Here is a 27,500-nt window from a genome sequence, read left to right as displayed (position 1 = left end):
CTACATCTACTGAGTAAATAGTAGAGTTAGCTGTTTGTGTACATCTACAGAGTAAATAGTAGAGTTAGCTGTTTGTCTACATCTACAGAGTAAACAGTAGAGTTAGCTGTTTGTGTACACCTACAGAGTAAATAGTAGAGTTAGCTGTTTGTCTACATCTACAGAGTAAATAGTAGAGTTAGCTGTTTGTCTACATCTACAGAGTAAACAGTAGAGTTAGCTGTTTGTGTACATCTACAGAGTAAACAGTAGAGTTAGCTGTTTGTCTACATCTACAGAGTAAACAGTAGAGTTAGCTGTTTGTCTACGTCTACAGAGTAAACAGGAGAGTTAGCTGTTTGTCTACATCTACAGAGTAAACAGTAGAGTTAGCTGTTTGTGTACATCTACAGAGTAAACAGTAGAGTTAGCTGTTTGTCTACATCTACAGAGTAAACAGTAGAGTTAGCTGTTTGTGTACATCTACAGAGTAAACAGTAGAGTTAGCTGTTTGTGTACATCTACAGAGTAAACAGTAGAGTTAGCTGTTTGTCTACATCTACAAAGTAAACAGTAGAGTTAGCTGTTTGTGTACATCTACAGAGTAAACAGTAGAGTTAGCTGTTTGTGTACATCTACAGAGTAAACAGTAGAGTTAGCTGTTTGTGTACATCTACAGAGTAAATAGTAGAGTTAGCTGTTTGTCTACATCTACTGAGTAAATAGTAGAGTTAGCTGTTTGTGTACATCTACAGAGTAAACAGTAGAGTTAGCTGTTTGTCTACATCTACAGAGTAAACAGTAGAGTTAGCTGTTTCTCTACATCTACAGAGTAAACAGGAGAGTTAGCTGTTTGTCTACATCTACAGAGTAAACAGGAGAGTTAGCTGTTTGTCTACATCTACTGAGTAAATAGTAGAGTTAGCTGTTTGTGTACATCTACAGAGTAAATAGTAGAGTTAGCTGTTTGTCTACATCTACAGAGTAAACAGTAGAGTTAGCTGTTTGTGTACACCTACAGAGTAAATAGTAGAGTTAGCTGTTTGTCTACATCTACAGAGTAAATAGTAGAGTTAGCTGTTTGTCTACATCTACAGAGTAAACAGTAGAGTTAGCTGTTTGTCTACATCTACAGAGTAAATAGTAGAGTTAGCTGTTTGTGTACATCTACAGAGTAAACAGTAGAGTTAGCTGTTTGTGTACATCTACAGAGTAAACAGTAGAGTTAGCTGTTTGTCTACATCTACAGAGTAAACAGTAGAGTTAGCTGTTTGTCTACATCTACTGAGTAAACAGTAGAGTTAGCTGTTTGTGTACATCTACAGAGTAAACAGTAGAGTTAGCTGTTTGTGTACATCTACAGAGTAAACAGTAGAGTTAGCTGTTTGTCTACATCTACAGAGTAAACAGTAGAGTTAGCTGTTTGTCTACATCTACAGAGTAAACAGGAGAGTTAGCTGTTTGTCTACATCTACTGAGTAAACAGGAGAGTTAGCTGTTTGTCTACATCTACTGAGTAAATAGTAGAGTTAGCTGTTTGTGTACATCTACAGAGTAAATAGTAGAGTTAGCTGTTTGTGTACATCTACAGAGTAAACAGCAGAGTTAGCTGTTTGTCTACATCTACAGAGTAAACAGTAGAGTTAGCTGTTTGTCTACATCTACTGAGTAAATAGTAGAGTTAGCTGTTTGTGTACATCTACAGAGTAAACAGTAGAGTTAGCTGTTTGTCTACATCTACAGAGTAAACAGTAGAGTTAGCTGTTTGTCTACATCTACAGAGTAAATAGTAGAGTTAGCTGTTTGTCTACATCTACAGAGTAAACAGTAGAGTTAGCTGTTTGTCTACATCTACAGAGTAAACAGTAGAGTTAGCTGTTTGTGTACATCTACAGAGTAAACAGTAGAGTTAGCTGTTTGTCTACATCTACAGAGTAAACAGTAGAGTTAGCTGTTTGTCTACATCTACAGAGTAAACAGTAGAGTTAGCTGTCTGTGTGCATCTACAGAGTAAACAGTAGAGTTAGCTGTTTGTGTACATCTACAGAGTAAACAGTAGAGTTAGCTGTTTGTCTACATCTACAGAGTAAACAGTAGAGTTAGCTGTTTGTCTACATCTACAGAGTAAATAGTAGTTAGCTGTTTGTCTACATCTACAGAGTAAACAGTAGAGTTAGCTGTTTGTCTACATCTACAGAGTAAACAGTAGAGTTAGCTGTTTGTCTACATCTACAGAGTAAACAGTAGAGTTAGCTGTTTGTCTACATCTACAGAGTAAACAGTAGAGTTAGCTGTTTGTCTACATCTACAGAGTAAACAGTAGAGTTAGCTGTTTGTCTACATCTACAGAGTAAACAGTAGAGTTAGCTGTTTGTCTACATCTACAGAGTAAACAGGAGAGTTAGCTGTTTGTCTACATCTACAGAGTAAACAGTAGAGTTAGCTGTTTGTCTACGTCTACAGAGTAAACAGGAGAGTTAGCTGTTTGTCTACATCTACAGAGTAAACAGTAGAGTTAGCTGTTTGTGTACATCTACAGAGTAAACAGTAGAGTTAGCTGTTTGTCTACATCTACAGAGTAAACAGTAGAGTTAGCTGTTTGTGTACATCTACAGAGTAAACAGTAGAGTTAGCTGTTTGTGTACATCTACAGAGTAAACAGTAGAGTTAGCTGTTTGTCTACATCTACAAAGTAAACAGTAGAGTTAGCTGTTTGTGTACATCTACAGAGTAAACAGTAGAGTTAGCTGTTTGTCTACATCTACAGAGTAAACAGGAGTGTTAGCTGTTTGTCTACATCTACAAAGTAAACAGGAGAGTTAGCTGTTTGTGTACATCTACTGAGTAAATAGTAGAGTTAGCTGTTTGTGTACATCTACAGAGTAAACAGTAGAGTTAGCTGTTTGTGTACATCTACAGAGTAAACAGTAGAGTTAGCTGTTTGTGTACATCTACAGAGTAAACAGTAGAGTTAGCTGTTTGTCTACGTCTACGGTCTACAGAGTAAACAGGAGAGTTAGCTGTTTGTCTACATCTACAGAGTAAACATTAAGAGTTAGCTGTTTGTCTACATCTACAGAGTAAACAGTAGAGTTAGCTGTTTGTGTACATCTACAGAGTAAACAATAGAGTTAGCTGTTTGTCTACATCTACAGAGTAAACAGTAGAGTTAGCTGTTTGTCTACATCTACAGAGTAAACAGAGTTAGCCGTTTGTCTACATCTACAGAGTAAACAGTAGAGTTAGCTGTTTGTCTACGTCTACAGAGTAAACAGGAGAGTTAGCTGTTTGTCTACATCTACAGAGTAAACATTAAGAGTTAGCTGTTTGTCTACATCTACAGAGTAAACAGTAGAGTTAGCTGTTTGTCTACATCTACAGAGTAAACAGGAGAGTTAGCTGTTTGTCTACATCTACAGAGTAAACATTAAGAGTTAGCTGTTTGTCTACATCTACAGAGTAAACAGTAGAGTTAGCTGTTTGTCTACATCTACAGAGTAAACAGGAGAGTTAGCTGTTTGTCTACATCTACAGAGTAAACAGTAGAGTTAGCTGTTTGTCTACGTCTACAGAGTAAACAGTAGAGTTAGCTGTTTGTCTACATCTACAGAGTAAACATTAAGAGTTAGCTGTTTGTCTACATCTACAGAGTAAACAGTAGAGTTAGCTGTTTGTTTACATCTACAGAGTAAACAGTAGAGTTAGCTGTTTGTCTACATCTACAGAGTAAACATTAAGAGTTAGCTGTTTGTGTACATCTACAGAGTAAACAGGAGAGTTAGCTGTTTGTGTACATCTACAGAGTAAACAGTAGAGTTAGCTGTTTGTCTACATCTACAGAGTAAACAGTAGAGTTAGCTGTTTGTGTACATCTACAGAGTAAACAGTAGAGTTAGCTGTTTGTGTACATCTACAGAGTAAACAGTAGAGTTAGCTGTTTGTGTACACCTACAGAGTAAACAGTGGAGTTAGCTGTTTGTGTACATCTACAGAGTAAACAGTAGAGTTAGCTGTTTGTCTACATCTACAGAGTAAACAGGAGAGTTAGCTGTTTGTCTACATCTACAGAGTAAACAGTAGAGTTAGCTGTTTGTGTACACCTACAGAGTAAACAGTGGAGTTAGCTGTTTGTGTACATCTACAGAGTAAACAGTAGAGTTAGCTGTTTGTCTACATCTACAGAGTAAACAGTAGAGTTAGCTGTTTGTCTACATCTACAGAGTAAACAGTAGAGTTAGCTGTTTGTCTACATCTACAGAGTAAACAGGAGAGTTAGCTGTTTGTCTACATCTACAGAGTAAACAGTAGAGTTAGCTGTTTGTCTACATCTACAGAGTAAACAGTAGAGTTAGCTGTTTGTGTACATCTACAGAGTAAATAGTAGAGTTAGCTGTCTGTGTGCATCTACAGAGTAAACAGTAGAGTTAGCTGTTTGTCTACATCTACAGAGTAAACAGTAGAGTTAGCTGTTTGTGTACACCTACAGAGTAAATAGTAGAGTTAGCTGTTTGTGTACATCTCCAGAGTAAACAGTAGAGTTAGCTGTTTGTGTACATCAACTGAGTAAACAGTAGAGTTAGCTGTTTGTGTACATCTCCAGAGTAAACAGTAGAGTTAGCTGTTTGTGTGCATCTCCAGAGTAAATAGTAGAGTTAGCTGTTTGTGTACATCTACAGAGTAAACAGGAGAGTTAGCTGTTTGTGTACATCTCCAGAGTAAACAGGAGAGTTAGCTGTTTGTCTACATCTACAGAGTAAATAGTAGAGTTAGCTGTTTGTCTACATCTACAGAGTAAACAGTAGAGTTAGCTGTTTGTGTACATCTACAGAGTAAACAGGAGAGTTAGCTGTTGAGTAAAGAGTAGAGTTAGCTCAGCCAGTTCTGTAATAAGTCATTGCTGCTAGAAGTGTAACTAAAAATGAATATATTGTATCCCAGTGTCTTCACCTATCATATGTAAATTAATAATTTGTATATTTCTCTCCATCCATCCAGCCTGTCATTGATGATTACAGAAACAAGTCAGAATTCTCCATTGGTGTCAGCCCAGATGGTCAAGGTAGGGTTGATTCTAAAGGCAGGAGACTGTAGTTTCATTGTTAGTTAATAGACATGTATGTCAAGTGTGGTTCTTGTGAATACTATGTCAAGTGTGTGTTTCTAGGTGTATGTGGCAGATTATAGTTTAATCAAATTATTGCTATGATATTATACCAGTACACTGAAACAAAAACGGTAAAACAAACAGTTTTACTGCACTATAGAATGGAATGAAGTGCAGGTATAGATTGGCCCCAGAACCTGAATATCTGTTGAATTTCTTCCATTATGGGGACATTCTCATGATATGAAGTCAAGGACAACATCACTAAATATCTATATATAAACAATGAATAGTTTAATACTGTGCAGTCTATATATGTAGTATTTCTTAGTTTGTACAGTGGCAAGTTCATTTGTGATTGGTCTGAAGTTAGATTCGTTTTGTGATGGATTTACATACATGATCTGCCTGCACACAGTGTCAGCATATTTATGGTACCAAGAACAATGCTGTAGGCTTATGCTGAGCTGCTCTAAGGTGATGGTTTTGAGTAAACATCGGACAATTCTAGGGCTTCCGATATCTTATTAATTTTCCAAGCAAGGGAAAATATTAGCATTCGGTTTGTTCGGTTTGGATGACTTAGTGTTGTGCAGGCGATTGACAGTACAGATGCGGTGGCCATGATGGATGCAGATGACAGCCATCAAAAAATGAGTATACTATTCTCATTCAGGGCCACTTAGAGTCAAACTAACTGTGCATATAACTATTTTAGACGTGTTAGTTTGATGTATTGTCCAATGAGATCTCTCGATTGTACCATCAACATACTGGTACTAATTATTATAATCATGGTAGACCAAGGAAAATGTGAAACCAGGAGACTAAAAGTATTGTATTTTATCATAACATGTACCATTACAATAGGTAAGGAACAATACCACATTGTTATAATCATAACATGTACCATTACAATAGGTATAGGAACAATACCACATTGTTATAATCATAACATGTACCATTACAATAGGTAAGGAACAATACCACATTGTTATAATTTATAGTTTATCATAACATGTACCATTACAATAGGTAAGGAACAATACCACATTGTTATAATTTATAGTTTATCCTTTGTGTACATCTTATTTTGTAGAGAAAACAGTTGGTTTTAAAATGGGAAGATACAAAGGTAGGGAGATATTCTGTTAATCTATCAAGACTGACAAATATTTTTGTGTGTTCTTATTAAAAGTATTGAAGACCATCTTAGGTTGAAAAAGGAGGAAATAATTGTCAGGACATTAGACTAAGTATTTGGAATCAATAACTTCACAATTTCCATAATTCCCACCTAATTTATCTTGTAGGCTTGCAACAAGTGTTTGCATGGTAGGTGTATTATGGAATGTGTACCCATCAAATAGCACAGTTTGGTGTCTGTAATATTGTGTGAATAATAATAATGTCAATATTGTGTTACACACCTGTGTGTGAATTCTGACCTAAAGCTTCATGTCTTATGACTTTTCCAAATGGTCATTTATTTTGAACTGTAAATTTATTATTCAACTATCAAGCAGGGAATAAAATCAATTTTTTTTCCTCTTAGGTGGTTTTGACACAGTTGTTGAGCCAAGTCATTGTAAACATATACCAGAGTCTATGAAGACTGTAGTCAAAGCAATACAGGCCTACATACAGATGTCAGATAAACCATCATACAGCAATCATAACCACCTAGGTTGCTGGAAACAAGTTACAGTTAGAACATCACAGAATGGCAATGTTATGATTGTTGTAGTGTTAAACATGTACAATCTAACACAGGTAAACATCTTTCATATACTGATTTCATTTATTGTTTGCTAATCTTTATCATTGAGTTGAAGTTAGAGATCAACTTTAATAGAGATAATACCAGTTATATACAATGTACATCAGGGTGTACACACTTTCCATCATATAGATAGTATTCATCTAATTGCCATGGTATTTATACTTTCCATCTTATAGATAGTATTCATCTGATTGCCATGGTATTTATACTTTCCATTCTATAGATAGTATTCATCTGATTGCCATGGTATTTATACTTTCCATCTTATAGATAGTATTCATCTGATTGCCATGGTATTTATACTTTCCATCCTATAGATAGTATTCATCTGATTGCCATGGTATTTATACTTTCCATCCTATAGATAGTATTCATCTGATTGCCATGGTATTTATACTTTCCATCCTATAGATAGTATTCATCTAATTGCCATGGTATTTATACTTTCCATTTTATAGATAGTATTCATCTAATTGCCATGGTATTTATACTTTCCATCTTATAGATAGTATTCATCTGATTGCCATGGTATTTATACTTTCCATCCTATAGATAGTATTCATCTGATTGCCATGGTATTTATACTTTCCATCTTATAGATAGTATTCATCTAATTGCCATGGTATTTATACTTTCCATCCTATAGATAGTATTCATCTAATTGCCATGGTATTTATACTTTCCATGTTATAGATAGTATTCATCTGATTGCCATGGTATTTATACTTTCCATTCTATAGATAGTATTCATCTGATTGCCATGGTATTTATACTTTCCATCTTATAGATAGTATTCATCTGATTGCCATGGTATTTATACTTTCCATCTTATAGATAGTATTCATCTGATTGCCATGGTATTTATACTTTCCATCCTATAGATAGTATTCATCTGATTGCCATGGTATTTATACTTTCCATTTTATAGATAGTATTCATCTGATTGCCATGGTATTTATACTTTCCATCTTATAGATAGTATTCATCTAATTGCCATGGTATTTATACTTTCCATGTTATAGATAGTATTCATCTGATTGCCATGGTATTTATACTTTCCATTCTATAGATAGTATTCATCTGATTGCCATGGTATTTATACTTTCCATCTTATAGATAGTATTCATCTAATTGCCATGGTATTTATACTTCCCATGCTATAGATAGTATTCATCTAATTGCCATGGTATTTATACTTTCCATCCTATAGATAGTATTCATCTGATTGCCATGGTATTTATACTTTCCATCTTATAGATAGTATTCATCTGATTGCCATGGTATTTATACTTTCCATCTTATAGATAGTATTCATCTGATTGCCATGGTATTTATACTTTCCATCCTATAGATAGTATCCATCTGATTGCCATGGTATTTATACTTTCCATCTTATAGATAGTCTTCATCTGATTGCCATGGTATTTATACTTTCCATCCTATAGATAGTATTCATCTGATTGCCATGGTATTTATACTTTCCATCCTATAGATAGTATCCATCTGATTGCCATGGTATTTATACTTTCCATCCTATAGATAGTATTCATCTAATTGCCATGGTATTTATACTTTCCATCCTATAGATAGTATTCATCTAATTGCCATGGTATTTATACTTTCCATCTTATAGATAGTATTCATCTGATTGCCATGGTATTTATACTTTCCATCCTATAGATAGTATTCATCTGATTGCCATGGTATTTATACTTCCCATCCTATAGATAGTATTCATCTAATTGCCATGGTATTTATACTTTCCATCTTATAGATAGTATTCATCTAATTGCCATGGTATTTATACTTTCCATCTTATAGATAGTATTCATCTAATTGCCATGGTATTTATACTTTCCATCGTATAGATAGTATTCATCTGATTGCCATGGTATTTATACTTTCCATCTTATAGATAGTATTCATCTGATTGCCATGGTATTTATACTTTCCATCCTATAGATAGTATTCATCTAATTGCCATGGTATTTATACTTTCCATCCTATAGATAGTATTCATCTAATTGCCATGGTATTTATACTTTCCATCCTATAGATAGTATTCATCTAATTGCCATGGTATTTATACTTTCCATCTTATAGATAGTGTTCATCTGATTGCCATGGTATTTATACTTTCCATCCTATAGATAGTATTCATCTGATTGCCATGGTATTTATACTTTCCATTCTATAGATAGTATTCATCTGATTGCCATGGTATTTATACTTTCCATTCTATAGATAGTATTCATCTGATTGCCATGGTATTTATACTTTCCATCCTATAGATAGTATTCATCTGATTGCCATGATATTTATACTTTCCATCTTATAGATAGTATTCATCTAATTGCCATGGTATTTATACTTTCCATCCTATAGATAGTATTCATCTGATTGCCATGGTATTTATACTTTCCATCTTATAGATAGTATTCATCTAATTGCCATGGTATTTATACTTTCCATCCTATAGATAGTATTCATCTGATTGCCATGGTATTTATACTTTCCATCCTATAGATAGTATCCATCTGATTGCCATGGTATTTATATTTTCCATCCTATAGATAGCATTCATCTGATTGCCATGGTATTTATACTTTCCATCCTATAGATAGTATTCATCTGATTGCCATGGTATTTATACTTTCCATCCTATAGATAGTATCCATCTGATTGCCATGGTATTTATACTTTCCATCCTATAGATAGTATTCATCTGATTGCCATGGTATTTATACTTTCCATCCTATAGATAGTATTCATCTGATTGCCATGGTATTTATACTTTCCATCCTATAGATAGTATTCATCTGATTGCCATGGTATTTATACTTTCCATCCTATAGATAGTATCCATCTGATTGCCATGGTATTTATATTTTCCATCCTATAGATAGTATTCATCTGATTGCCATGGTATTTATACTTTCCATCCTATAGATAGTATTCATCTGATTGCCATGGTATTTATACTTTCCATCCTATAGATAGTATCCATCTGATTGCCATGGTATTTATACTTTCCATCCTATAGATAGTATCCATCTGATTGCCATGGTATTTATACTTTCCATCCTATAGATAGTATTCATCTGATTGCCATGGTATTTATACTTTCCATCTTATAGATAGTATTCATCTAATTGCCATGGTATTTATACTTTCCATCCTATAGATAGTATTCATCTGATTGCCATGGTATTTATACTTTCCATTCTATAGATAGTATTCATCTGATTGCCATGGTATTTAATATACTTTCCATCCTATAGATAGTATTCATCTGATTGCCATGGTATTTATACTTTCGATTCTATAGATAGTATTCATCTAATTGCCATGGTATTTATACTTCCCATGCTATAGATAGTATCCATCTGATTGCCATGGTATTTATACTTTCCATCTTATAGATAGTATTCATCTGATTGCCATGGTATTTATACTTTCCATCCTATAGATAGTATTCATCTGATTGCCATGGTATTTATACTTTCCATCCTATAGATAGTATCCATCTGATTGCCATGGTATTTATACTTTCCATCCTATAGATAGTATCCATCTGATTGCCATGGTATTTATACTTTCCATCCTATAGATAGTATTCATCTGATTGCCATGGTATTTATACTTTCCATCTTATAGATAGTATTCATCTGATTGCCATGGTATTTATACTTTCCATCCTATAGATAGTATCCATCTGATTGCCATGGTATTTATACTTTCCATCTTATAGATAGTATTCATCTGATTGCCATGGTATTTATACTTTCCATCTTATAGATAGTATTCATCTGATTGCCATGGTATTTATACTTTCCATCCTATAGATAGTCTTCATCTGATTGCCATGGTATTTATACTTTCCATCCTATAGATAGTATTCATCTGATTGCCATGGTATTTATACTTTCCATCCTATAGATAGTATCCATCTAATTGCCATGGTATTTATACTTTCCATCCTATAGATAGTATCCATCTAATTGCCATGGTATTTATACTTTCCATCCTATAGATAGTCTTCATCTAATTTTATACTTTCCATCGTATAGATAGTATTCATCTGATTGCCATGGTATTTATACTTTCCATCCTATAGATAGTATCCATCTGATTGCCATGGTATTTATACTTTCCATTCTATAGATAGTATTCATCTGATTGCCATGGTATTTATACTTTCCATCTTATAGATAGTATTCATCTAATTGCCATGGTATTTATACTTCCCATGCTATAGATAGTATTCATCTAATTGCCATGGTATTTATACTTTCCATCCTATAGATAGTATTCATCTGATTGCCATGGTATTTATACTTTCCATCTTATAGATAGTATTCATCTGATTGCCATGGTATTTATACTTTCCATCGTATAGATAGTATCCATCTGATTGCCATGGTATTTATACTTTCCATCCTATAGATAGTATTCATCTAATTGCCATGGTATTTATACTTTCCATCTTATAGATAGTATTCATCTAATTGCCATGGTATTTATACTTTCCATCCTATAGATAGTATTCATCTAATTGCCATGGTATTTATACTTTCCATCTTATAGATAGTATTCATCTGATTGCCATGGTATTTATACTTTCCATCCTATAGATAGTATCCATCTGATTGCCATGGTATTTATACTTTCCATCCTATAGATAGTATTCATCTAATTGCCATGGTATTTATACTTTCCATCTTATAGATAGTATTCATCTGATTGCCATGGTATTTATACTTTCCATCTTATAGATAGTATTCATCTGATTGCCATGGTATTTATACTTTCCATCCTATAGATAGTATTCATCTAATTGCCATGGTATTTATACTATCCATCGTATAGATAGTATTCATCTGATTGCCATGGTATTTATACTTTCCATCTTATAGATAGTATTCATCTGATTGCCATGGTATTTATACTTTCCATCCTATAGATAGTATCCATCTGATTGCCATGGTATTTATACTTTCCATCCTATAGATAGTATTCATCTAATTGCCATGGTATTTATACTTTCCATCTTATAGATAGTATTCATCTAATTGCCATGGTATTTATACTTTCCATCCTATAGATAGTATTCATCTAATTGCCATGGTATTTATACTTTCCATCTTATAGATAGTATTCATCTGATTGCCATGGTATTTATACTTTCCATCCTATAGATAGTATTCATCTAATTGCCATGGTATTTATACTTTCCATCCTATAGATAGTATTCATCTGATTGCCATGGTATTTATACTTTCCATCCTATAGATAGTATTCATCTAATTGCCATGGTATTTATACTTTCCATCCTATAGATAGTATTCATCTGATTGCCATGGTATTTATACTTTCCATCCTATAGATAGTATCCATCTGATTGCCATGGTATTTATACTTTCCATCTCATAGATAGTATTCATCTGATTGCCATGGTATTTATACTTTCCATTTTATAGATAGTATCCATCTAATTGCCATGGTATTTATACTTTCCATCCTATAGATAGTATTCATCTGATTGCCATGGTATTTATATTTTCCATCCTATAGATAGTATTCATCTGATTGCCATGGTATTTATACTTTCCATCCTATAGATAGTATTCATCTGATTGCCATGGTATTTATACTTTCCATTTTATAGATAGTATCCATCTAATTGCCATGGTATTTATACTTTCCATCCTATAGATAGTATTCATCTGATTGCCATGGTATTTATACTTTCCATCCTATAGATAGTATTCATCTGATTGCCATGGTATTTATACTTTCCATCTTATAGATAGTATCCATCTAATTGCCATGGTATTTATATTTTCCATCTTATAGGTAGTATTCATCTGATTGCCATGGTATTTATACTTTCCATCCTATAGATAGTATCCATCTGATTGCCATGGTATTTATACTTTCCATCCTATAGATAGTATTCATCTGATTGCCATGGTATTTATACTTTCCATCCTATAGATAGTATCCATCTGATTGCCATGGTATTTATACTTTCCATTCTATAGATAGTATTCATCTGATTGCCATGGTATTTATACTTTCCATCTTATAGATAGTATTCATCTAATTGCCATGGTATTTATACTTCCCATGCTATAGATAGTATTCATCTAATTGCCATGGTATTTATACTTTCCATCCTATAGATAGTATTCATCTGATTGCCATGGTATTTATACTTTCCATCTTATAGATAGTATTCATCTGATTGCCATGGTATTTATACTTTCCATCGTATAGATAGTATCCATCTGATTGCCATGGTATTTATACTTTCCATCCTATAGATAGTATTCATCTAATTGCCATGGTATTTATACTTTCCATCTTATAGATAGTATTCATCTAATTGCCATGGTATTTATACTTTCCATCCTATAGATAGTATTCATCTAATTGCCATGGTATTTATACTTTCCATCTTATAGATAGTATTCATCTGATTGCCATGGTATTTATACTTTCCATCCTATAGATAGTATCCATCTGATTGCCATGGTATTTATACTTTCCATCCTATAGATAGTATTCATCTAATTGCCATGGTATTTATACTTTCCATCTTATAGATAGTATTCATCTGATTGCCATGGTATTTATACTTTCCATCTTATAGATAGTATTCATCTGATTGCCATGGTATTTATACTTTCCATCCTATAGATAGTATTCATCTAATTGCCATGGTATTTATACTATCCATCGTATAGATAGTATTCATCTGATTGCCATGGTATTTATACTTTCCATCTTATAGATAGTATTCATCTGATTGCCATGGTATTTATACTTTCCATCCTATAGATAGTATCCATCTGATTGCCATGGTATTTATACTTTCCATCCTATAGATAGTATTCATCTAATTGCCATGGTATTTATACTTTCCATCTTATAGATAGTATTCATCTAATTGCCATGGTATTTATACTTTCCATCCTATAGATAGTATTCATCTAATTGCCATGGTATTTATACTTTCCATCTTATAGATAGTATTCATCTGATTGCCATGGTATTTATACTTTCCATCCTATAGATAGTATTCATCTAATTGCCATGGTATTTATACTTTCCATCGTATAGATAGTATTCATCTAATTGCCATGGTATTTATACTTTCCATCCTATAGATAGTATTCATCTGATTGCCATGGTATTTATACTTTCCATCCTATAGATAGTATCCATCTGATTGCCATGGTATTTATACTTTCCATCTCATAGATAGTATTCATCTGATTGCCATGGTATTTATACTTTCCATTTTATAGATAGTATCCATCTAATTGCCATGGTATTTATACTTTCCATCCTATAGATAGTATTCATCTGATTGCCATGGTATTTATATTTTCCATCCTATAGATAGTATTCATCTGATTGCCATGGTATTTATACTTTCCATCCTATAGATAGTATTCATCTGATTGCCATGGTATTTATACTTTCCATTTTATAGATAGTATCCATCTAATTGCCATGGTATTTATACTTTCCATCCTATAGATAGTATTCATCTGATTGCCATGGTATTTATACTTTCCATCCTATAGATAGTATTCATCTGATTGCCATGGTATTTATACTTTCCATCTTATAGATAGTATCCATCTAATTGCCATGGTATTTATATTTTCCATCTTATAGGTAGTATTCATCTGATTGCCATGGTATTTATACTTTCCATCCTATAGATAGTATCCATCTAATTGCCATGGTATTTATACTTTCCATTCTATAGATAGTATTCATCTAATTGCCATGGTATTTATACTTTCCATCCTATAGATAGTATTCATCTAATTGCCATGGTATTTATACTTTCCATCCTATAGATAGTATTCATCTGATTGCCATGGTATTTATACTTTCCATCTTATAGATAGTATTCATCTAATTGCCATGGTATTTATACTTTCCATCCTATAGATAGTATCCATCTGATTGCCATGGTATTTATACTTTCCATCCTATAGATAGTATTCATCTAATTGCCATGGTATTTATACTTTCCATCTTATAGATAGTATTCATCTGATTGCCATGGTATTTATACTTTCCATCCTATAGATAGTATTCATCTAATTGCCATGGTATTTATACTTTCCATCGTATAGATAGTATTCATCTGATTGCCATGGTATTTATACTTTCCATCTTATAGATAGTATTCATCTGATTGCCATGGTATTTATACTTTCCATCCTATAGATAGTATCCATCTGATTGCCATGGTATTTATACTTTCCATCCTATAGATAGTATTCATCTAATTGCCATGGTATTTATACTTTCCATCTTATAGATAGTATTCATCTAATTGCCATGGTATTTATACTTTCCATCTTATAGATAGTATTCATCTAATTGCCATGGCATTTATACTTTCCATCTTATAGATAGTATTCATCTGATTGCCATGGTATTTATACTTTCCATCTTATAGATAGTATCCATCTGATTGCCATGGTATTTATACTTTCCATCTTATAGTTAGTATCCATCTAATTGCCATGGTATTTATACTTTCCATCCTATAGATAGTATTCATCTAATTGCCATGGTATTTATACTTTCCATCCTATAGATAGTATTCATCTAATTGCCATGGTATTTATACTTTCCATCTTATAGATAGTATTCATCTAATTGCCATGGTATTTATACTTTCCATCTTATAGATAGTATTCATCTGATTGCCATGGTATTTATACTTTCCATCCTATAGATAGTATTCATCTAATTGCCATGGTATTTATACTTTCCATCCTATAGATAGTATTCATCTGATTGCCATGGTATTTATACTTTCCATCTTATAGATAGTATTCATCTGATTGCCATGGTATTTATACTTTCCATCTTATAGATAGTATTCATCTGATTGCCATGGTAATTATACTTTCCATTTTATAGATAGTATCCATCTAATTGCCATGGTATTTATACTTTCCATCCTATAGATAGTATTCATCTAATTGCCATGGTATTTATACTTTCCATCTTATAGATAGTATTCATCTGATTGCCATGGTATTTATACTTTCCATCTTATAGATAGTATTCATCTGATTGCCATGGTATTTATACTTTCCATCTTATAGATAGTATTCATCTAATTGCCATGGTATTTATACTTTCCATCCTATAGATAGTATTCATCTGATTGCCATGGTATTTATACTTTCCATCCTATAGATAGTATTCATCTAATTGCCATGGTATTTATACTTTCCATCCTATAGATAGTATTCATCTGATTGCCATGGTATTTATACTTTCCATCTTATAGATAGTATCCATCTGATTGCCATGGTATTTATACTTTCCATCTTATAGATAGTATTCATCTGATTGCCATGGTATTTATACTTTCCATCTTATAGATAGTATTCATCTGATTGCCATGGTATTTATACTTTCCATCTTATAGATAGTATTCATCTGATTGCCATGGTATTTATACTTTCCATCTTATAGATAGTATTCATCTGATTGCCATGGTATTTATACTTTCCATCTTATAGATAGTATTCATCTGATTGCCATGGTATTTATACTTTCCATCTTATAGATAGTATTCATCTGATTGCCATGGTATTTATACTTTCCATCCTATAGATAGTATTCATCTGATTGCCATGGTATTTATACTTTCCATCTTATAGATAGTATTCATCTGATTGCCATGGTATTTATACTTTCCATCCTATAGATAGTATCCATCTAATTGCCATGGTATTTATACTTTCCATCTTATAGATAGTATTCATCTGATTGCCATGGTATTTATACTTTCCATCCTATAGATAGTATTCATCTGATTGCCATGGTATTTATACTTTCCATCCTATAGATAGTATTCATCTAATTGCCATGGTATTTATACTTTCCATCTTATAGATAGTATTCATCTGATTGCCATGGTATTTATACTTTCCATCCTATAGATAGTATCCATCTAATTGCCATGGTATTTATACTTTCCATCTTATAGATAGTATTCATCTGATTGCCATGGTATTTATACTTTCCATCCTATAGATAGTATTCATCTGATTGCCATGGTATTTATACTTTCCATCCTATAGATAGTATTCATCTAATTGCCATGGTATTTATACTTTCCATCTTATAGATAGTATTCATCTGATTGCCATGGTATTTATACTTTCCATCTTATAGATAGTATTCATCTGATTGCCATGGTATTTATACTTTCCATCTTATAGATAGTATTCATCTGATTGCCATGGTATTTATACTTTCCATCCTATAGATAGTATTCATCTAATTGCCATGGTATTTATACTTTCCATCTTATAGATAGTATCCATCTAATTGCCATGGTATTTATACTTTCCATCCTATAGATAGTATTCATCTAATTGCCATGGTATTTATACTTTCCATCCTATAGATAGTATTCATCTAATTGCCATGGTATTTATACTTTCCATCTTATAGATAGTATCCATCTAATTGCCATGGTATTTATACTTTCCATCCTATAGATAGTATTCATCTAATTGCCATGGTATTTATACTTTCCATCTTATAGATAGTATTCATCTAATTGCCATGGTATTTATACTTTCCATCCTATAGATAGTATTCATCTAATTGCCATGGTATTTATACTTTCCATCTTATAGATAGTATTCATCTAATTGCCATGGTATTTATACTTTCCATCTTATAGATAGTATTCATCTAATTGCCATGGTATTTATACTTTCCATCCTATAGATAGTATTCATCTAATTGCCATGGTATTTATACTTTCCATCTTATAGATAGTATTCATCTAATTGCCATGGTATTTATACTTTCCATCTTATAGATAGTATTCATCTAATTGCCATGGTATTTATACTTTCCATCTTATAGATAGTATTCATCTGATTGCCATGGTATTTATACTTTCCATCCTATAGATAGTATTCATCTAATTGCCATGGTATTTATACTTTCCATCTTATAGATAGTATCCATCTAATTGCCATGGTATTTATACTTTCCATCCTATAGATAGTATTCATCTAATTGCCATGGTATTTATACTTTCCATCCTATAGATAGTATTCATCTAATTGCCATGGTATTTATACTTTCCATCTTATAGATAGTATCCATCTAATTGCCATGGTATTTATACTTTCCATCCTATAGATAGTATTCATCTAATTGCCATCGTATTTATACTTTCCATCCTATAGATAGTCTTCATCTGATTGCCATGGTATTTATACTTTCCATCTTATAGATAGTATTCATCTAATTGCCATGGTATTTATACTTTCCATCCTATAGATAGTATCCATCTGATTGCCATGGTATTTATACTTTCCATCCTATAGATAGTATCCATCTGATTGCCATGGTATTTATACTTTCTATCTTATAGATAGTATCCATCTGATTGCCATGGTATTTATACTTTCCATCCTATAGATAGTATCCATCTGATTGCCATGGTATTTATACTTTCCATTCTATAGATAGTATTCATCTGATTGCCATGGTATTTATACTTTCCATCTTATAGATAGTATTCATCTAATTGCCATGGTATTTATACTTTCCATCCTATAGATAGTATTCATCTAATTGCCATGGTATTTATACTTCCATCTTATAGATAGTATTCATCTAATTGCCATGGTATTTATACTTTCCATCTTATAGATAGTATCCATCTGATTGCCATGGTATTTATACTTTCCATCTTATAGTTAGTAGCCATCTAATTGCCATGGTATTTATACTTTCCATCCTATAGATAGTATTCATCTAATTGCCATGGTATTTATACTTTCCATCCTATAGATAGTATCCATCTAATTGCCATGGTATTTATACTTTCCATCTTATAGATAGTATTCATCTAATTGCCATGGTATTTATACTTTCCATCTTATAGATAGTATTCATCTGATTGCCATGGTATTTATACTTTCCATCTTATAGATAGTATTCATCTGATTGCCATGGTATTTATACTTTCCATCTTATAGATAGTATTCATCTAATTGCCATGGTATTTATACTTTCCATCTTATAGATAGTATTCATCTAATTGCCATGGTATTTATACTTTCCATCCTATAGATAGTATTCATCTGATTGCCATGGTATTTATACTTTCCATCTTATAGATAGTATTCATCTGATTGCCATGGTATTTATACTTTCCATCTTATAGATAGTATTCATCTGATTACCATGGTATTTATACTTTCCATCCTATAGATAGTATTCATCTAATTGCCATGGCATTTATACTTTCCATCCTATAGATAGTATCCATCTGATTGCCATGGTATTTATACTTTCCATCTTATAGATAGTATTCATCTGATTGCCATGGTATTTATACTTTCCATCCTATAGATAGTATTCATCTAATTGCCATGGTATTTATACTTTCCATCTTATAGATAGTATTCATCTAATTGCCATGGTATTTATACTTTCCATCTTATAGATAGTATTCATCTAATTGCCATGGTATTTATACTTTCCATCCTATAGATAGTCTTCATCTAATTGCCATGGTATTTATACTTTCCATCTTATAGATAGTATTCATCTAATTGCCATGGTATTTATACTTTCCATCTTATAGATAGTATTCATCTGATTGCCATGGTATTTATACTTTCCATCTTATAGATAGTATTCATCTAATTGCCATGGTATTTATACTTTCCATCTTATAGATAGTATTCATCTGATTGCCATGGTATTTATACTTTCCATCTTATAGATAGTATTCATCTGATTGCCATGGTATTTATACTTTCCATCTTATAGATAGTATTCATCTGATTGCCATGGTATTTATACTTTCCATCTTATAGATAGTATTCATCTAATTGCCATGGTATTTATACTTTCCATCCTATAGATAATATTCATCTGATTGCCATGGTATTTATACTTTCCATCTTATATAGATAGTATTCATCTAATTGCCATGGTATTTATACTTTCCATCCTATAGATAGTATTCATCTAATTGCCATGGTATTTATACTTTCCATCTTATAGATAGTATTCATCTAATTGCCATGGTATTTATACTTTCCATCTTATAGATAGTATTCATCTAATTGCCATGGTATTTATACTTTCCATCCTATAGATAGTATTCATCTAATTGCCATGGTATTTATACTTTCCATCCTATAGATAGTATTCATCTGATTGCCATGGTATTTATACTTTCCATCTTATAGATAGTATTCATCTAATTGCCATGGTATTTATACTTTCCATCTTATAGATAGTATTCATCTAATTGCCATGGTATTTATACTTTCCATCCTATAGATTGTATTCATCTGATTGCCATGGTATTTATACTTTCCATCCTATAGATAGTATTCATCTAATTGCCATGGTATTTATACTTTCCATCTTATAGATAGTATCCATCTGATTGCCATGGTATTTATACTTTCCATCTTATAGATAGTATTCATCTGATTGCCATGGTATTTATACTTTCCATCCTATAGATAGTATTCATCTAATTGCCATGGTATTTATACTTTCCATCCTATAGATAGTATTCATCTAATTGCCATGGTATTTATACTTTCCATCTTATAGATAGTATCCATCTAATTGCCATGGTATTTATACTTTCCATCCTATAGATAGTATTCATCTAATTGCCATGGTATTTATACTTTCCATCCTATAGATAGTCTTCATCTGATTGCCATGGTATTTATACTTTCCATCTTATAGATAGTATTCATCTAATTGCCATGGTATTTATACTTTCCATCCTATAGATAGTATCCATCTAATTGCCATGGTATTTATATTTTCCATACTATAGGAAGATATTGAGAAAGAGAAAGAGTCTCTGAGATCATATTTTAAAGATGGACCAGCTGGAGAACATCAACCATCCTCACTTTTTCTGCAGGTTCAGAAAGAAAGGTATGTCTTGGCATAGATGGTACAGATTTATTGGACTAGGTTTGCAAAGTCTAGAATGTATGTCAATACATATGGCCAGTGTTTGAATTTCTATTTCCTTCACTAGTGTACATAGTGTCATCTTATCAGTGGAGTTATAAGGATTAGATATTAACCAGTCTATCTTTTTTCCAGACCAACTTTGTTGGACAACTGTTTATCGCCCCCAAAGTTGAATCTTCAATCACATAGACCTAACATGTAATCTGCATTTAAATAGGGGTCAGATTAAAATCCATGCAACACGCTCACAGAACTCATATAGTGCCTAAGAAACTCACATTTTCATGAGTATTACATATATTTTTGTTAACAAGGCTTGGTGAAAAAAGTGTACATGAGATTGATGGTCCATGTGAACTCTTACTTGGTGAACCTGTTATACATGAAGAATTACTGGCCATGAAGTTTAGAATATCTCCTGATGCATTCTTCCAAGGTAAGACCACTTACTGGCTATGAAGTTTAGAATATCTCCTGATGCATTCTTCCAAGGTAAGACCACTTACTGGCTATGAAGATTAGAATATCTCCTGATGCATGCTTCCAAGGTAAGACCAACATACATGTATACTACCCATGAACCATTGCTGGTTTGAATCATGTGATTGTCACATGACACAAGATTTGCACAATGTAAATAGTGTACTTTTGAAATCATTCTGTATTTTGCTATATGTTCATTCATCCACATTCAGAAAGTGTTGTTATCTTGATGAAATAGTTGACTCATATGATTTAGTTATTTAGTTAGATAATGTAATCACCAAAGTTATTTAGTTAGATAATGTAATCACCAAAGTGTTACGTACATCAACAACATTTGGAGTTATGACAGTAAGATAATGGTAGTTTTTATATACTGCTTCACTACACTGTACTCAAAGAGCTTATTGTCCCTGGCATGGACCCATAATGGCACAATGAGCCTTTATACTTCCTCACCTCCATAGAAAGCTTATAATCCCTTGCAGCATCCCAAGCACATGTTCACATTGCAACTTCTGTCCTACCCGGTACAAGGTCCCCAATTACACAGTTGGGTTGATGAAGTCACAGAAGAGGTTCAAATCTTGTCCAATTACTGTCCATTTGGAAACAGCTTTATTCTGCAACCAGTAGATTTCAAACAGGCCACTCTTACCATTTGACCATCATGACCCCCAGTGACAGTGTGTATGACAAAACAGCCACTTGTGAAAAGAATAAAACTCTGTGAATACATAATAATATGGTTTGAGTTACGCAGTATGCTAGAGTTACATACAGTAATGTGGTAGAGTTACTCACAGTAATGTGGGAGAGTTACATAGAGTAATGTGGTAGAGTTACATACAGTAATGTGAGTGGGTGAGTTACATACAGTAATGTGAGTGGGTGAGTTACATACAGTAATGTGAGTGGGTGAGTTACATACAGTAATGTGGTAGAGTTACATACAGTAATGTGGTAGAGTTATATAGAGTAATGTGAGTGGGTGAGTTACATAGAGTAATGTGAGTGGGTGAGTTACATACAGTAATGTGAGTGGGTGAGTTACATACAGTAGTGTGGTAGAGTTACGTACAGTAATGTGAGTGGGTGAGTTACATACAGTAATGTGGTAGAGTTACATACAGTAATGTAAGTGGGTGAGTTACATACAGTAATGTGGTAGAGTTACATACAGTAATGTGAGTGGTAGAGTTACATACAGTAATGTGGTAGAGTTACATAGAGTAATGTGAGTGGGTGAGTTACATACAGTAATGTGGTAGAGTTACATACAGTAATGTGAGTGGGTGAGTTACATACAGTAATGTGGTAGAGTTAGATACAGTAATGTGAGTGGGTGAGTTACATACAGTAATGTGGTAGAGTTACATACAGTAATGTGAGTGGGTGAGTTACATACAGTAATGTGGTAGAGTTAGATACAGTAATGTGAGTGGGTGAGTTACATACAGTAATGTGGTAGAGTTACATACAGTAATGTGAGTGGGTGAGTTACATACAGTAATGTGGTAGAGTTACATACAGTAATGTGAGTGGGTGAGTTACATACAGTAATGTGGTAGAGTTACATACAGTAATGTGGTAGAGTTACAGTAATGTGAGTGGGTGAGTTACATACAGTAATCTGATGAATATTGGTTTTCCTCCGTTATCCCTTCAGTAAACACAAAAGCTGCTGAGGTATTGTACCGTACAATCCGTGAATGGAGTGGAGTTGGTGAGAAAACGACAGTACTGGATATCTGTTGTGGTACTGGAACAATTGGATTGACTCTAGCCAAGGTTAGTCTCAGGAAATGATGAATTGGATGAAACTGCCATTGTAGGCTTTACAGTAGGGGGGAATCACTTTATAGATGAGTACCACTTGTAATGTATGGTTTTATTCAACATCTATGTACTTAGTATTGTATACACCATTGATCCTGTATATTATAGGATTGACTCCACATCAAACTGTCCAGGCTATGTAGGACCATTTATGTGAAAGAAATATAATACATGCTGTGCATCGAATTATGTCTGCTATTAGAGACACATTAAGAAATTATGCACAACTGAGTGAACAACAGAGGTGAAAAAGAGTTTCTGAATCAATGTTTCTTGGCAATCGAGTGAAATTTATGTGTTGCAAGATCATGAAATAACTCTCCAGAATCCAAAGTTCATGATAATATCATTATTTTGTGGAATGTTGATTCCCTTTAATATAAATCCATATAAACTAGACTGACAGGATCACCATTGTTTGCAATCATTGATATCAGTGTGGAGCACCCACAACATTGAATCTATCAGGCTTCCTTCTTGCATAAAGTATTTAGTGGTATTGGTCACAGATTATTGGCAATGCCTGTCTGGTCAAGAGATGAGAATTTGCATAAGCAAATGTGCATGTATAATGACATCACACTAGGAATATTAAATTAAATATAATTGTAATATTTAAAGACACTCTAAGTATGATGCACTAGTGTAAAGACTAAGACTAGGGTGTGGTAATTACTAGTGTAAAGACTAAGACTAGGGTGTGGTAATTACTAGCGTTAGGACTAAGAGTAAGGTGTGGTAATTACTAGTGTAAAGACTAAGACTAGGGTGTGGTAATTACTAGTGTAAAGACTAAGAGTAAGGTGTGGTAATTACTAGTGTAAGGACTAAGAGTAGGGTGTGGTAATTACTAGTGTAAGGACTAAGAGTAAGGTGTGGTAATTACTAGCGTAAAGACTAAGAGTAGGGTGTGGTAATTACTAGTGTAAAGACTAAGAGTAAGGTGTGGTAATTACTAGTGTAAAGACTAAGAGTAAGGTGTGGTAATTACTAGCGTAAGGACTAAGAGTAAGGTGTGGTAATTACTAGTGTAAGGACTAAGAGTAGGGTGTGGTAATTACTAGCGTAAGGACTAAGAGTAGGGTGTGGTAATTACTAGTGTAAGGACTAAGAGTAAGGTGTGGTAATTACTAGCGTAAGGACTAAGAGTAAGGTGTGGTAATTACTAGTGTAAGGACTAAGAGTAAGGTGTGGTAATTACTAGTGTAAGGACTAAGAGTAAGGTGTGGCAATTACTAGCGTAAGGACTAAGAGTAAGGTGTGGTAATTACTAATGTAAAGACTAAGAGTAAGGTGTGGTAATTACTAGCGTAAGGACTAAGAGTAAGGTGTGGTAATTACTAGTGTAAGGACTAAGAGTAGGGTGTGGTAATTACTAGTGTAAGGACTAAGAGTAGGGTGTGGTAATTACTAGTGTAAGGACTAAGAGTAGGGTGTGGTAATTACTAGCGTAAGGACTAAGAGTAAGGTGTGGTAATTACTAGCGTAAGGACTAAGAGTAAGGTGTGGTAATTACTAGTGTAAGGACTAAGACTAGGGTGTGGTAATTACTAGTGTAAGGACTAAGAGTAAGGTGTGGTAATTACTAGCGTAAGGACTAAGAGTAAGGTGTGGTAATTACTAGTGTAAGGACTAAGAGTAAGGTGTGGTAATTACTAGTGTAAGGACTAAGAGTAAGGTGTGGTAATTACTAGCGTAAGGACTAAGAGTAAGGTGTGGTAATTACTAGTGTAAGGACTAAGAGTAAGGTGTGGTAATTACTAGCGTAAGGACTAAGAGTAAGGTGTGGTAATTACTAGTGTAAGGACTAAGAGTAAGGTGTGGTAATTACTAGTGTAAGGACTAAGAGTAAGGTGTGGTAATTACTAGTGTAAGGACTAAGAGTAAGGTGTGGCAATTACTAGCGTAAGGACTAAGAGTAAGGTGTGGTAATTACTAGTGTAAAGACTAAGAGTAAGGTGTGGTAATTACTAGCGTAAGGACTAAGAGTAAGGTGTGGTAATTACTAGCGTAAGGACTAAGAGTAGGGTGTGGTAATTACTAGTGTAAGGACTAAGACTAGGGTGTGGTAATTACTAGTGTAAAGACTAAGAGTAGGGTGTGGTAATTACTAGTGTAAAGACTAAGAGTAGGGTGTGGTAATTACTAGCGTAAGGACTAAGAGTAAGGTGTGGTAATTACTAGTGTAAGGACTAAGAGTAGGGTGTGGTAATTACTAGCGTAAGGACTAAGAGTAAGGTGTGGTAATTACTAGCGTAAAGACTAAGAGTAAGGTGTGGCAATTACTAGTGTAAGGACTAAGAGTAGGGTGTGGTAATTACTAGCGTAAGGACTAAGAGTAGGGTGTGGTAATTACTAGCGTAAGGACTAAGAGTAAGGTGTGGTAATTACTAGCGTAAAGACTAAGAGTAGGGTGTGGTAATTACTAGTGTAAGGACTAAGAGTAAGGTGTGGTAATTACTAGCGTAAGGACTAAGAGTAGGGTGTGGTAATTACTAGCGTAAAGACTAAGAGTAGGGTGTGGTAATTACTAGCGTAAGGACTAAGAGTAAGGTGTGGTAATTACTAGTGTAAGGACTAAGAGTAGGGTGTGGTAATTACTAGTGTAAGGACTAAGAGTAAGGTGTGGTAATTACTAGTGTAAGGACTAAGAGTAGGGTGTGGTAATTACTAGCGTAAGGACTAAGAGTAAGGTGTGGTAATTACTAGCGTAAGGACTAAGAGTAAGGTGTGGTAATTACTAGCGTAAAGACTAAGAGTAAGGTGTGGTAATTACTAGTGTAAGGACTAAGAGTAAGGTGTGGTAATTACTAGTGTAAGGACTAAGAGTAAGGTGTGGTAATTACTAGCGTAAAGACTAAGAGTAAGGTGTGGTAATTACTAGTGTAAGGACTAAGAGTAAGGTGTGGTAATTACTAGCGTAAAGACTAAGAGTAAGGTGTGGTAATTACTAGTGTAAGGACTAAGAGTAAGGTGTGGTAATTACTAGCGTAAAGACTAAGAGTAAGGTGTGGTAATTACTAGCGTAAAGACTAAGAGTAAGGTGTGGTAATTACTAGCGTAAAGACTAAGAGTAAGGTGTGGTAATTACTAGTGTAAGGACTAAGAGTAAGGTGTGGTAATTACTAGTGTAAGGACTAAGAGTAAGGTGTGGTAATTACTAGCGTAAGGACTAAGAGTAAGGTGTGGTAATTACTAGCGTAAGGACTAAGAGTAAGGTGTGGTAATTACTAGCGTAAGGACTAAGAGTAAGGTGTGGTAATTACTAGTGTAAGGACTAAGAGTAGGGTGTGGTAATTACTAGTGTAAAGACTAAGAGTAAGGTGTGGTAATTACTAGTGTAAGGACTAAGAGTAAGGTGTGGTAATTACTAGTGTAAGGACTAAGAGTAGGGTGTGGTAATTACTAGTGTAAGGACTAAGAGTAGGGTGTGGTAATTACTAGTGTAAGGACTAAGAGTAAGGTGTGGTAATTACTAGTGTAAAGACTAAGAGTAGGGTGTGGTAATTACTAGCTTAAGGACTAAGAGTAGGGTGTGGTAATTACTAGTGTAAGGACTAAGAGTAGGGTGTGGTAATTACTAGTGTAAGGACTAAGAGTAAGGTGTGGTAATTACTAGCGTAAGGACTAAGAGTAAGGTGTGGTAATTACTAGCGTAAGGACTAAGAGTAGGGTGTGGTAATTACTAGTGTAAGGACTAAGAGTAGGGTGTGGTAATTACTAGTGTAAGGACTAAGAGTAGGGTGTGGTAATTACTAGTGTAAGGACTAAGAGTAGGGTGTGGTAATTACTAGTGTAAGGACTAAGTGTAGGGTGTGGTAATTACTAGTGTAAGGACTAAGAGTAGGGTGTGGTAATTACTAGCGTAAGGACTAAGAGTAGGGTGTGGTAATTACTAGCGTAAGGACTAAGAGTAAGGTGTGGTAATTACTAGTGTAAGGACTAAGAGTAAGGTGTGGTAATTACTAGTGTAAGGACTAAGAGTAAGGTGTGGTAATTACTAGCGTAAGGACTAAGAGTAGGGTGTGGTAATTACTAGCGTAAGGACTAAGAGTAAGGTGTGGTAATTACTAGCGTAAAGACTAAGAGTAGGGTGTGATAATTACTAGTGTAAGGACTAAGAGTAGGGTGTGGTAATTACTAGCGTAAAGACTAAGAGTAGGGTGTGGTAATTACTAGCGTAAGGACTAAGAGTAGGGTGTGGTAATTACTAGCGTAAGGACTAAGAGTAGGGTGTGGTAATTACTAGTGTAAAGACTAAGAGTAAGGTGT

At 33.7% G+C, this 27,500-nt stretch overlaps 1 protein-coding gene across 1 annotated transcript in view; it reads left to right on the top strand.

The window, feature by feature from the left end:
- Nucleotides 1–27,500, top strand: part of LOC144448897 (tRNA (uracil-5-)-methyltransferase homolog A-like) — a 54,632-nt gene that overhangs the window by 15,154 nt on the left and 11,978 nt on the right. The window contains exons 8-13 of the mRNA XM_078139240.1: nt 4,975–5,038; nt 6,183–6,218; nt 6,639–6,856; nt 20,761–20,864; nt 21,221–21,342; nt 23,059–23,180. Of these exons, the coding sequence (XP_077995366.1) occupies nt 4,975–5,038; nt 6,183–6,218; nt 6,639–6,856; nt 20,761–20,864; nt 21,221–21,342; nt 23,059–23,180 (666 nt within the window). The remainder of the gene's footprint in view (nt 1–4,974; nt 5,039–6,182; nt 6,219–6,638; nt 6,857–20,760; nt 20,865–21,220; nt 21,343–23,058; nt 23,181–27,500) is intronic.

This window comes from Glandiceps talaboti, chromosome 18, assembly GCF_964340395.1.
Source record: "Glandiceps talaboti chromosome 18, keGlaTala1.1, whole genome shotgun sequence".
Lineage (NCBI taxonomy): Eukaryota > Metazoa > Hemichordata > Enteropneusta > Spengelidae > Glandiceps > Glandiceps talaboti.
The sequence above is the reverse complement of the archived record's forward strand: the minus strand, read 5'-3'. Positions and strand labels throughout refer to the sequence as shown.